At 53.1% G+C, this 12,428-nt stretch overlaps 1 protein-coding gene across 1 annotated transcript in view; it reads left to right on the plus strand.

The window, feature by feature from the left end:
* The window catches only part of IGFN1 (immunoglobulin like and fibronectin type III domain containing 1), a 37,682-nt gene that overhangs the window by 20,537 nt on the left and 4,717 nt on the right, over positions 1-12,428 (plus strand). The window contains exons 13-21 of the mRNA XM_017896597.1: positions 11-2,245; positions 2,823-2,947; positions 3,662-3,803; positions 4,162-4,461; positions 5,047-5,346; positions 5,885-6,058; positions 7,118-7,246; positions 9,925-10,227; positions 11,217-11,305. Coding sequence (XP_017752086.1) covers positions 11-2,245; positions 2,823-2,947; positions 3,662-3,803; positions 4,162-4,461; positions 5,047-5,346; positions 5,885-6,058; positions 7,118-7,246; positions 9,925-10,227; positions 11,217-11,305 — 3,797 coding nt within the window. The remainder of the gene's footprint in view (positions 1-10; positions 2,246-2,822; positions 2,948-3,661; positions 3,804-4,161; positions 4,462-5,046; positions 5,347-5,884; positions 6,059-7,117; positions 7,247-9,924; positions 10,228-11,216; positions 11,306-12,428) is intronic.

The raw sequence follows: 12,428 nt of genomic DNA on the forward strand, positions 1-12,428 counted from the left end.
TTTAGGGATGGTTTAGGGGGTTCTGGGGAAATGGGGTCAGTGGATGAGGCAGGCTACAGGAAGGATTTGGGGGCTCCTAAGGGAATGGGTTCAGGGAGTAAGGCAGGTTTTAGGGATGGTTTAGGGGGTTCTGGGGAAATGGGGTCAGTGGATGAGGCAGGCTATAGGAAGGATTTGGGGGCTCCTAAGGGAATGGGTTCAGGGAGCAAGGCAGGTTTTAGGGATGGTTTAGGGGGTTCTGGGGAAATGGGGTCAGTGGATGAGGCAGGCTACAGGAAGGATTTGGGGGCTCCTAAGGGAATGGATTCAGGGAGTTATATAGATTACAGGAATGGTTTAGGCGGTTCCGGAAAAATTAGTTCAGGTGGGGAGGCAGGTTATAAGAATGTTTTAGGGGGTTCTGGGAGGATTCCATTAGGGAGTGAGGCAGGTTCTAGGGGTAGTTTGGAGGATTCTGGGTACATTTTGTCAAGGAGTGAGGCAGGTTGTGGGCAAGGCTTTGGGGGAACTGGTGGCATGGGGTCAGGGAGTGAGGTCAGTTATAGGGGAGGCTCAGGAGGATCTGGGGAAATGGGGCCAGAGGGTGAGATGGGTTATGGAGATGGTTCAGGGAGGCTTGGAGTACCAGGCTCACTAGCTGGAATGGGACATGAGGCTGGACCCAGAGGCCACAAAGCCATGGGGCACAGGTCAGGATATTGGGTAGCATCAGAGGGTGGCACGAGCTGCAAGGATGGTCCAGAGAGAGCCAGGGAAACAGGGCTTGTGGATGGGGCAGGACCTGGGGTGGAATCTGGGATGGCTGGAATGCTGGGCACTGCAGGTGGCATGGCACACAGAGACAGCTCCAGGGGCCCAGGGGTGCTGGGGTCTCAGGGAGGGCCGCAGACTCTTTCAGATGAGAGAGGCTCCACCAAAGATCTTGGGGGCTATGGAACCTCAGGGATCCCTGAAGCCTTGGAGGCTGCTGGTGCCAAGGGAAAACTAGATGTCAAAGAATGGCAAGATAGTTCTGGGACTCCAGGGTCTTCTAGGGACAGAGGGGCTCCCAGGGCAAAGGATAGGTCTCCAGACCAAGCAGGGATTATGGGGTCTTCTGGGTTTCTTGATGGCAAGGGGGCAGTAGAAGGTGAAACCTGGGCAGGAATGGCTGCTCTGGGGTCTGGACATGAAAAGGACATCTGGAAAGCAGGCCCAGGAATGACAGACAGGGGTAGAGTTGCTGGCCAGGGGAGATTGGCATCTCAGAGAGGCAGGGACTCACTTTTGGGAGGAAGAAGGATAGGCTCAGGGAGCTCAGCAGGGACAGGCCAGGATCTGGACAGCAGCTCTATGCCTGGGGAAAGGGGCAAGTCAACATCAGGGCCTGCTGATGGACTAGGAATGAGCAATGCCTGGGCTCCTGATTGGGAAAACCAGGGGTTTAGCCGAGGCAGCATAGGTGCTGGGAAGCAGCCCGCAGGCTCCAGAGCTTCTGGTTCTCTGCGGGAAAAAGATGCCGCTTTTGGTGGGATCCATGAAGGGCCAGGGGGCTTTAAGGGCAGGGAGGGTGCACCAGGCCAAGAGGCGGCTGGTGGATGCCGAAGCCCATGGTCCCTGGATAGCAAAGGTTCAGGTCCTGGAAGGGGCAGTTCTGGTGGTGCAGAGGACTCAGGTATCCTGGGCAAAGGGAATTCTACTGAGCAGGGAAATGCTGTCATCCCAAAACCTGGGGAGTCAGGACCTCAGGGAGCCTGGAATGGCTTAGATGGTCCCTTTGGCAGAAGAGCCTCTGGAGATAGGTCAGGAGGGACCCAGGACCTGAGCTCTCAGCTAGGCAAGGGACAGAGAGGAGGAAAGACGTCCCTCGGGGGGCAGGGGTCCCTGGAGGCTAAGAATGGTGAGGTCCAGGGTCCTGGGGCCCTAAAGGAGGATGAGGTGCAGGGAGCAGAAGAGACTGGGAGGTCAGACAGGAGCTCACTCAGGAGCAGGTCTCAGGCACAGTCAGGGGCTGAGGTGGGAGGAGGAAAGAGAAGGGGAGCAGATGAGGCTGGAAGCATGGGATGGCAGTCTATGGGGGAGAACCGGGGGTGCCTCGAGGAGATGCTAAATGAAGATCAGAGCCGGGAGCCCCCCGGTCACCTTGGTAGCAGGAGAGGTGGCAAAGATGGCAGGTTGGACATCTATGGAGAGAGGAGAGATGCTACCCGAAGTTCCACATCCAGATATAAGCCTGACACTGGCAGTTTCTCCAAGGAGACCCGAGGTAGGTGCTTCTCTGCTGAGCTGGCTCCCATGGGCTAGAGACAGTGGGGAGCTCCCTGGCCAGTGGGATGCTTGGGTCTGTCCCAGTTCTGCCTCCGGCCCCAGGATTTTGTCCCTGCCAGTACTCCCCATTCTCAGGAACCTTTTGCATAGTTAGGAAGCAACCTCTTCCTCTTTATGAAGATGGGGTCCAGCCTGTGAGAGGCTCAGAGTTCTCCTGGGAGACCTCTTTGCTCTTGAAACCTTATGTCCACAGCACCAGAGTTGTTGACCCAACTCTCTGTGGGTTACCAGACTTCTCACCTGGGTGACTTGCAGCGGCGGGAGGAAGGGGGCCTTCGTATACTTTACACCCCAGGTCTCCTGGACCAGCCTAGGTCCTGCTGAGAAAAGCAGCAATGCATGGGCTCCTGTCTGGGAAGACCAGGGCATTGGCACCAAGGCAGCATAGATGCTGGGAACCAGCCCTGCTGACACCAGCCGTGCCCAGTTGGCAGGACCATGGTGGCCTTGCAGGGCACAGCGCAGGCCATGGCCTGGGAGGCTCAGCTCTGGCGACCCCCTCTGTGTCTCTCCAGGCCCCATAGGCCACTTCTCCCAGGGCTTGGCTGACATGAAGGTGCAGCAGGGGGAGGCTGCCACACTCTCCTGTACCCTCACCAGTGACCTGGGACCTGGCACCTGGTTTAAGGATGGCGTCAAGGTACTGCCTCCCCTCACAGCTTCTCTTTACCAGCAGGAGGGACAGAGGTAAAGCAGAGAACAAGAAGAGGGTAGAGGCTTTGAAAGAAAGATTTTTCATTCTTCATTTTACTAATGTATCTACCTCAGGAGAAGTTTAAATAGCCAATAACTTAGTGTGTTTAAAATAAAATTGGATTTTTAAATGATGTGTATCCTATGCCCTGCAGCACACCCCTTGTTCTTCCACCATCCAAAACGCCTCTTCTATACCCATACCTGCTGAATCCTACCCATCCTTCAAGGGTTTATATAAATGCCATCTCCTCGTCCCTACCAGAAGGGGTCCCTCGTACCCCTGCACAACCTCCCTGTCCTCCATTAAAGCTGTCACCCCAAGAGAAACATCAAAGTGACTCAGGGCGTGGGGCTCAGTATCAGCTGGGTCTGGCTTCAGATCCCGGCTCTGCCACTACCAGTTTTGTGACCTCAAGCAAGCTGGTAAACAGTCTGGCTTCCTCATCTATGAAGTGGGAATAATAATAGCACTTACTTCATAAGGTTGTTACGACAATTAAATAAGGTGCTAAGCACAGAGAGCATTGGCACACAGTAAGCATTCCATTCACACAGCTGTTATCAGGATCCTGGCATCTGTAAAGGGCTCTGGTTAGCTGGCCTGGAGGAGCTGGGATGGGAATGGGGTGACCTTCTCCTGCTGTGGCCCTGTCTCCAGCTCACCGCCCAGGATGGAGTCATCTTTAAGCAAGATGGTCTCGTGCACAGCCTCTTCATCGCGCGTGTGCAGGGGACCCAAGCCGGGAGGTACACCTTTGTAGCTGGTGACCAGCAGAGCGAGGCCACTCTGACCGTCCAGGGTAAGACCTAGCCCTGCCCTGCCCTGTCCCACAGTCTCTTTGTACCAGGTGATATGCCTTGCTTTAAAACACCTGAATTTGTGGCTACTCTGCAGCCAGTATCTAATCTCATCCCCAGAGAAGATGATTTAAAAAGCCGACTCATACTCTGCCTGTTCCAGCATCTTAGCTCTTTCCTTATCAGGAAGTCCTTGATGAGATCTAAGCCTGGTCTCTCCCACTGCAGATGAAGCCCCTTCCCTTTGTGGCAGGGCAGGAGATTCCTTAATCTTCCCCCAGACTTCCTTCTCTGGGTCCTCCTTTCCGCATTCCCCGGTGCCCAGTGCTCTGGTCTTTGACTCTCTTGTTGTATTTCTAGATTCCCCTACCATTGCTCCCGATGTGACAGAGAAACTGAGAGAGCCACTGGTGGTCAAGGCTGGGAAGCCGGTGACAGTGAAGATCCCCTTCCAGAGCCACCTCCCCGTTCAGGCTGCCTGGAGAAAGGACGGGGCCAAGGTGGTGGGCAGTGGTGACAAGGAGGCCCAGGTGGACCTGGGGGACGGCTACACGCGGCTGTGCCTCCCCAGCACAGGCAGGAAGGACAGCGGCCAGTACAGTGTGACGCTGAGGAGTGAGGGAGGCTCTGTGCAGGCTGAGCTCACCCTGCAAGTCATAGGTACGAACCCCGTCTTCCCCCAACCAAGGCCTGAGAGTCCCCAGGGTTCTGGGCCCTCCCTGCCATCAAGGGCAGGCCTGGGGTGTGATCTCTGGTGGCTCTGATCCTCATTTGCATGCTGTTTAAGATCCAGACCTACCCCTAACTCTGCTCAGACTGCTTAGGAAGAAGCAGTTGAGATCAACACAGTGCTGGGCTCCTGCTGGGGGGGAGCCGATTACGCTTCTCTGACCCCAATGCACTGGGCCCTCAGGAAGCTGCTGGGTAGGATGGTGGTCCCCAGCCCTGAGTGGTGCCAGCAAGGTAGGACTGCTGTGAGCCGAGCAGGTGCCCATACCAGCCCCCAGACGGTGGAGCTGGGAGGGGCTGGTGCATTCCATGGCACATCCCTGGGTGCACGTATGTGTTGGGGGTGGGGACATCTCAAGAATGTGTGGCCCTCTGGGTAATGCCCAAGGCTCTCTGGAGGGTCTGCCCCATTGCAGGCTTATCCACTGATGAGTGGCGAAGGGGGGCGGGGGGTGGCGCCGTTCCCATCTAGCTCCTCTGACCCCTCCTCTTCCTCTCCTCTCTGTGGGTCCCCAGACAAGCCTGATCCCCCACAAGGCCCCATGGAGGTTCAGGATTGCCACAGGGCTGGTGTCTGCCTCCGCTGGCGGCCCCCAAGGGATGATGGGGGCCAGCCTGTAGAGTGCTACTTGGTGGAGAGACGGCAGGCTGGCAGGAGCACTTGGCTGAAGGTGGGTGAGGCCCCTGCTGACAGCACCACCTTCACGGATGCCCATGTGGAGCCAGGCAGGAAGTATGCCTTCCGAGTGCGGGCTGTGACCTCGGAGGGGGCTGGCGAGGCCCTGGAGTCTGAGGAGACATTGGTGGCTCCTGAGGGTGAGAGAAAAGGCTGGGGCTGGGGGTAGGGGACGCTCCTGGGCTCCCCACTGTGCCAAGGAGGGCAGGCTGTCCCAGAGGCTGAATGACACCAGCCTGTGCTCAGGGCTTCGGAGGCCCTTCTATAGCACTGTGGAGACTCCTTCCCTCAGCTGCATTTGGGATCTGGCACCCAGATGAGGAAGTGTTTTAGAGTCTCCGGGAGTGAGGGTATGGGCCAGCAAAGCCTACTGTCTCGGGCCCCAGAGAGAGAGGGGCATCCATCTCCAACATCCTATCAGGGGACCGGAGGCGGAGGGGCCTCAGGGCTGGCTCTAGGCTCCGAGGCCACGGTGCCACGGTGCCTTCTCTGTCTTTTCATTCCTTCCCTTGAATAGCCGGAACACTGACCTAGGGTGGGCTGGCTCAGCCCCGACACTCGCTAGGACAGGGAGGAGTGTGGCCTGCCTCAGATGCCCGTGCCTCCTACCCCCAGGGGCTCCCCGTGAGTCGGCACCTTTCAAGGCCTCTGGCTGACTGGAATCTTCCTTGCTCCCAGCTCTCCCCAAGGCCCCTTCCGCGCCAGCCATCCTGTCAGCCTCTAGCCAGGGCATCACACTGACATGGACGGCACCTAGGGGCCCTGGCAGCGCCCACATCCTGGGCTACCTGATCGAGAGGCGTAAGAAGGGGAGCAACACCTGGACAGCAGTGAACGACCAGCCGGTGCCTGGTGAGCATTGTCCTGGCTTCCAGATCTTCCTTAGACCGCTCCTGGCTCCAGGATGCCAGGAACTTGTCAGTTCAGATTGGTTTAATACAGTGGTTCTCATCTAGGGTGGTTTGGCAGTATCTGGAGATATTTTTCATGGTCACAACTGAGTGGAGGGTAGATGTTACTGGCATCTAGTGCAAAGAGGTCAGGTATGCTGTTAAACGTCCTACAGTACACAGGACAGAACCCACCCCCTCCTCTCAAAAAACCCAAAGAAGTATCTGGCAAAAAAAAAAAAAAAAAAATGTCAATCATGCTGAGGTCAAGAAGCCCTGATTCAGAAATCCCAGCTGGGAGCCAGAGATGAAGCTGTTAGCCCTGGCCCCTCTACTTCTTGCCTTGACCTTGGACAGTTCACTTCCTCTCTAGATCTGAATTTCCACATCCATGAAGTGGAGAGGAGGGTCCCCTGCCCCACTAAGTAGTTTCCTAAGAAACAAACTGCATTCTGAGATCAGAAAGAACTTGGAAAAGCCAAAGGGCTGGGCAGATGCGAGAGGTCTTCTGGTAACCCTTAGCATTTCTTTGCTCTGCGTGTGTGCTGCAGAACTCCAGGTTTGAGGAGGGAAGAACGGGCTCAGAACAGCTTGCCAGGAGACCTGGGTTCAAGTCATGGCTCTGCTACTTAGAAGCTGAGGCCTGTCAGGGCTTCAGTTTCCTTACCTCTGGAAAGAGAGATGAGCAAAGGGCAGCCTTACAATTTCACTATTTAGTTATCCTGCTTTATTTAAATATAACAGCAACTCTGTAAGGCAGAGACAACCAGGGAGATTAAGGCACTTGCCCAAGAACATCCAGCAAGTTAGTGGTGGAACCAGACAGGGATCTGAGGCCCCTGATGCCCTGAGCAGTGCTCTTTCCACTTTGGAGGGAACTGAGTCACAGCGCATGGAGGGCTGTAGGGAGGAATGTGTTGGGACCCCAGGCTTGGTCTCCTTCAGAACTTGGAGGCACCCAAGCTATCTCCCCATGTCTAGCCCCATCCGGGTGGGACTCACATGAGCGGGCTGTTCACAGAGAGGAGGTGGACGGTGGCGGACGTGCGGCAGGGCTGTCAGTACGAGTTCCGGGTCACAGCTGTAGCTCCCTCAGGCCCTGGAGAGCCTGGACCCCCATCAGATGCCGTCTTTGCTCGGGACCCCATGAGTAAGTAGGGAACCAACCCAGGATGGGGGTGGGGGTGAGCACAGGATAGCCCTGAAGCTGGGTGGGACTTGACGGGAGGTCACAGGTCGGGGCAGTCCTGAAGGACATGGTCAGGAGGGCTGAGATATAAAAATCAAAAGGCCTCTTGGGTGAGCCACATCTTAGGGGCCCTATATTGAGATCAAATAGGCCCAGAAGCCAGGCAGTGGTATTAGATGATTCCTTCCCTGTCAAGCATAATGGTTCATACTTGTAATCCTAGCACTTTGGGAGGCAGAGGCAGGAGGATTGCTTGAGCCCTCCCAGGAGCTGGAGGCTGTAGTGAACTATGATTGCACCACTGCACTCCAGCCTGCATGACAGAGGGAGACCCTGTCTCAAAAAATAATAATAATAATAAAACAAAATAAAAAGGGGGAGTTCTTTTCAGGATCACTTCACTCACTCTTTGGCCTCTAGGCAGGCCAGCCCCCAATCTGGCCCACCTGCTCCAGTCCCATAAGCATTCATTCACCCCTGTGTGCCCATCAGGCAGGGTGGAGAGCAGGTGACAGGGGAAGCTCAGCGTCAATTCTCTATCGAATGAATATTTGCCCATCACCTACTAAAAGGCCAGCATTGTGCCAGGAAGTAGGTGAATCAATCCTGGTCTCTGCCCTTGAGAAACTTACAGTCTGAGATAGCGTTTCCTACCTCAGACCTGTGGTCTTGAGAATGTGGAGTGTATCGAGAGATGCCAACAGACATTCTGAGAACAACAGGAACAGCAAAAAATGTCTTTGATCAAAGATGTGTATGATGTGAGCCTATGATGTTTCCAAGTCTTGCAGGGGGAAAAACCTGTCTAACCTTGATCCAAATCTAGCTTTTTCACAAAATACCTATTAAAAGCATCTCTCCAAGGCATACAGCTTAGAAAATGCTGCTCTGTATTTCTCATCCCCTAATGAGCTTGCCTACACCAAGTCCTCTGGGGAGCAGCACATTTCTGGCACTTGCTGGATGGGCCAGGTGGTCAACACCTGGAGAGCATCTCTGTGCCCCACAGAGCCTAGCCCATTGCAGGTGTTCAGGCTGTTTGAATGAACCCAACAAGACCGGAACATTCTGTAAGTTTCATTGTTCAAGTGGTATCTGAGTTTTAGTCCTAGGAAGGGCAGGGCGTGGAATGGAGGGATGGGGGAGGAAAGCTGGCCCATGCAACTTACTCCTTGCAAATGGACCAAGGTTGTCCTGTCTTTTCTCTTTCTTTTCTTTTCTTCTCTGTTCTTTTCTTTTCTTTCTTTCTCTCTTTCTTTCCCTTTCTCTCTCTATCTCTTTCTTTCTTTATCTCTCTCACACTCTCTTTCTCTCTTTCTCTCTCTCACACTCTCTCTCTCTCTCTTTCTTTCTCTCTTTCTTTCTCTCTCTTTCTTTCTTTCTTTCTTTCTTTCTTTCTTTCTTTCTTTCTTTCTTTCTTTCTTTCTTTCTTTCTTTCTTTTCTCTCTGACAGGATCTCACTCTTTTACCTAGGCTGGAATGCAGTGATGCAATCTTGGCTCATTGTAGCCTTGAACTCCTGGCCTCAAGCAATCCTCCTGCCTCAGCCTCCTAAGCAGCTGGAACTATGAGCGTGTGCCACCACACCCTGCTAATTTATGTTTTTGTAGAGACAGGGTCTTGCTGGTCTTGAACTCCTGGTCTCAAGCTATCCTCCTGCCTCAGCCTCCTAAAGTGCTGTGATTACAGGCATGAGCCATGGACCCATAGCCTGTTAATCTCTCCTATCAGTGGTGGGAAGTAGAGACAATGGATAGGATAAGCAGTGTCTAACAGCAGCCACAGCAATCACTACATTTGCTGGATTCTTGCTGCTAAGCAAGGCCTATGGCCCAGCAACATCATCTTATTAGAATTTATGAGAAATGCTGAATCTCAGGCCTCACTCCAGACCTACTGAATAAGGGTCTGTAGTTTTACCAAAATCCCCAGGTAACTTCTATACTAATTAAAGTTTGAGAAGCACTGCCCTAGCCTAGTGGTTTTCAAACTTCATTGCATATTTAGAAACACCTGGAAAACTCTTAAAAATGTTGATGCCTAGACTGCACCCCAGACTAATTAAATCAGAATCTCTGAGGTGGCATCTAGGTGCCAGTATTTTTAAGCTCACCAGGTGGTTCCACACTCATTGTGCTTTTTGCTTGTTCTAAAACCTCTGTGGGTAGGTGGGGCTATTATTATTGTTCTCATGTAACAAGTGGAGAACAAGAAGCCTGCACTGAGTACCCAAAAGGCAGAGTCTTGACTCTAAGAGTTTAGAGTTCAGAATAAAAACATGTAGAAGTCCAGTCTTACAGGATAATGGAACCCAAGAGGTCATCAACTAAAATATCGGTTTTCTGGAATTACAGAAGGATAGTTAGGAGAAGGCATTTGGCAGGTTGGTGAATGAATGAGGGAAAGGAGTTGGGGGAGGCTTCCTGGGAGAGGTGGCCTGGGATCTGTGTGCGTAACAGAGGCAAAGTGCTGCTTACAGTAAGAATTTGGAACAAGGTAGGTGCTTCAGGAAGAATCTAAAGGCAGAATTGCTAAGTGGAAAAACTTCCCAGTCTCCCACAAGGAAGGCTAATCAATATCCACACTGAGTGGCCTCCCTCAGGAGACGCCATTCCTGACGCTCCCATGCTGCCTGGCAGGACCCCCTGGGCCGGTGAGGAATCTCCAAGTCACAGACACATCGAACACCAGCCTCACTCTGAGCTGGGCTGGGCCAGACACCAACGACGGGGACGAAGCCCAGGGGTACGTGGTGGAGCTGTGTGGCTCAGACAGTCTCCAGTGGTTCCCGTGCCATGCGGGCACCGTGCCAGTCACCAGCTACACAGCCAAGGGCCTTCGGCCTGGAGAGGGCTACTTTGTGCGGGTGACAGCAGTTAATGAAGGAGGTCAGAGCCAGCCCACTGCCCTGGACACATTAGTGCAAGCCATGCCTGTTACTGGTGAGTGCTGCCTCCTTCCCCGACCTCTGAGCCCTGCAAGCCCCTCCTGAGAGAGGGCCCCTGAGTAGCCGCCATGCACTTGCTAAGCCAGGATCTCCACCCTCAGTTTCAGGAAGTAACATTTATTGAGCACCTACTAGGTGCTAGGCACTGGGCTAGGCAGTCCCTTCTTAGAAATGTTTTCTCATTACGACTCATAACTATACTACAACATTAATGTTTCTATTCTGAAGTTACAGAGAAGGAAACTGAGGTTCAAAGTACTTTGCCCACGTTGTCACCAATGGTATGTGGTAGAGCCAGGATTTAAACCTGGAGACTCCAAAGTTGATGTTGTCTGGGAGAGAGAGTGGCTGCTTCCTGCGCATGGCCTTAGAAGGCCTAAGTGCAGCTCAGCTCCCGTGGTTCACGTTCAGAATGGGACATGCCCAGCTCCCTGTTATTATTGAAAAGAGGATTGTCTTTCCCTTTGGGCTTTAACCACTACAAGCACCTGACCTGCCTTTGACCCAAGCTGTCACTGGGCCACCCCAGCTGACCCTAGTCATCACTGTGACAGTAAGGAGACACAAACACAGCACACGGAGTCCAGAGTCCCAGGATCTTGTCCTGGCTTTCTCCCGAACAAGGTGTGACCTCAGGCAAGTCACTTCCTATCTTAGATTGGTGTCTATTTCATCTGCAAAGCATAAGTGCTCTGCCACATATCAGCATCTTCCTCTTTTCCAGCCTAGTCCACCCCTCTCCCTGCAGGGTCCCTTTCTCAGCTCCTGTCCTTCCCCTGCTAGCATCTCCCCACCAGCCCCTGGGGTCCCCCCTGAAGATTCTGCTCCCTGTTGCACTCCAGTCCTTTAGAGGCCCCAGTGTGTTGGGATCTCAGCATCCCAACTGGCCCAGTCTTCCCCTCCAGCCCTGCCTTGCTGGGGACCTGGGGCTGGGGTCCAACTGCGAGGCAGGAGGGAGGTAACCAGTCCTCTTGTGTGTTTCAGTCTGTCCCAAGTTCCTTGTGGACTCCAGCACCAAGGACTTGCTGACAGTCAAGGTCGGGGACACTGTTCGTGTGCCCATCTCCTTTGAAGTGAGTATACCTACAGGGGTGTGGGGAGGGAAGCCCAGAGAGGCCAAGGGGGCCAGACTCAGCCCTGTGGCTCTCTTTTCTTGCCTGTTCCTTTTTGGCCCCTAGTCAGTGCCCTGGGCTTGTGGAAATCAGGCCAGAGACATGAGGAAGGAAGGATTCAGGTCCTCCTTGAAGGTACCGCCCTCACTTGGCCACTGGGTGGCCATTCTGCTCCAGGCCTGCAAATCCCTCTGGTGGTAGCTTCTGCTACTGCACCTCCAAATTAAGGCTCTTCCGGTTCTCCACCTCTCCTAGTTCAGGAATTCAGAGAGCCGGCCGTGCCGATGGTCCCCTTTGGCTTCACAATGTATTTTTGTGCAATCACATGACCTACATTTGACTCAGGGTGACCCTTAACCAACACTAACACCACTTGACTTTGTAACAGTAGGGTGGTGGCTAAAAGTACAAACTGCCTGGATTCAAATTTTGACGTCATCACTCACAGCCGTTTGACTTTGGACAAATTTATTTATTTATTTATTTATTTATTTATTTAGAGATGGAGTCTCACTCTGTTGCCCAGGCTGGAGTGCAGTGGCGAGATCTCGGCTTACTGCAACCTCCATCTCCCGGGTTCAAGCGATTCTCCTGCTTCAGCCTCCGGAGTAGCTGGGATTACATGCGCCTGCCGTCACACCTGGCTAATTTTTGTATTTTTAGTAGAGCTGGGTTTCGCCATGTTGGCCAGGCTGGTCTTGAACTCCTGACCTCAGGTGATCCACTCGCCTCGGCCTCCCAAAGTGCTGGGATTACAAGTGTGAGCCACTGTGCCCAGCCAGGACAAATATCTTAACGTCTCTGTGTTTTACCTTCCTCATCTGTCAAAAGAGGATAATAATAGTAACCTATCTCAAAGGTCCGAGGGTTCAAGGAATTAATATATTGAAAGTGTATATGTAGGGCCTGGCATATGGCAGCACCCAATATGTCCTAATATTATTATTGTTTAAAATCATCATCATCTGTGTAGGAAGCTCATAGCACACAGAGCCAGATTCAAACCAGTCTATCTTACTCTAAATGACTTGTTCTTAACCACAATAATGACAGTGATAATGATGACAAAAATATTTAATGCACA

This window comes from Rhinopithecus bieti, unplaced genomic scaffold (assembly GCF_001698545.2).
Source record: "Rhinopithecus bieti isolate Rb0 unplaced genomic scaffold, ASM169854v2 scaffold_24392, whole genome shotgun sequence".
Classification (NCBI taxonomy): Eukaryota; Metazoa; Chordata; class Mammalia; order Primates; family Cercopithecidae; genus Rhinopithecus; species Rhinopithecus bieti.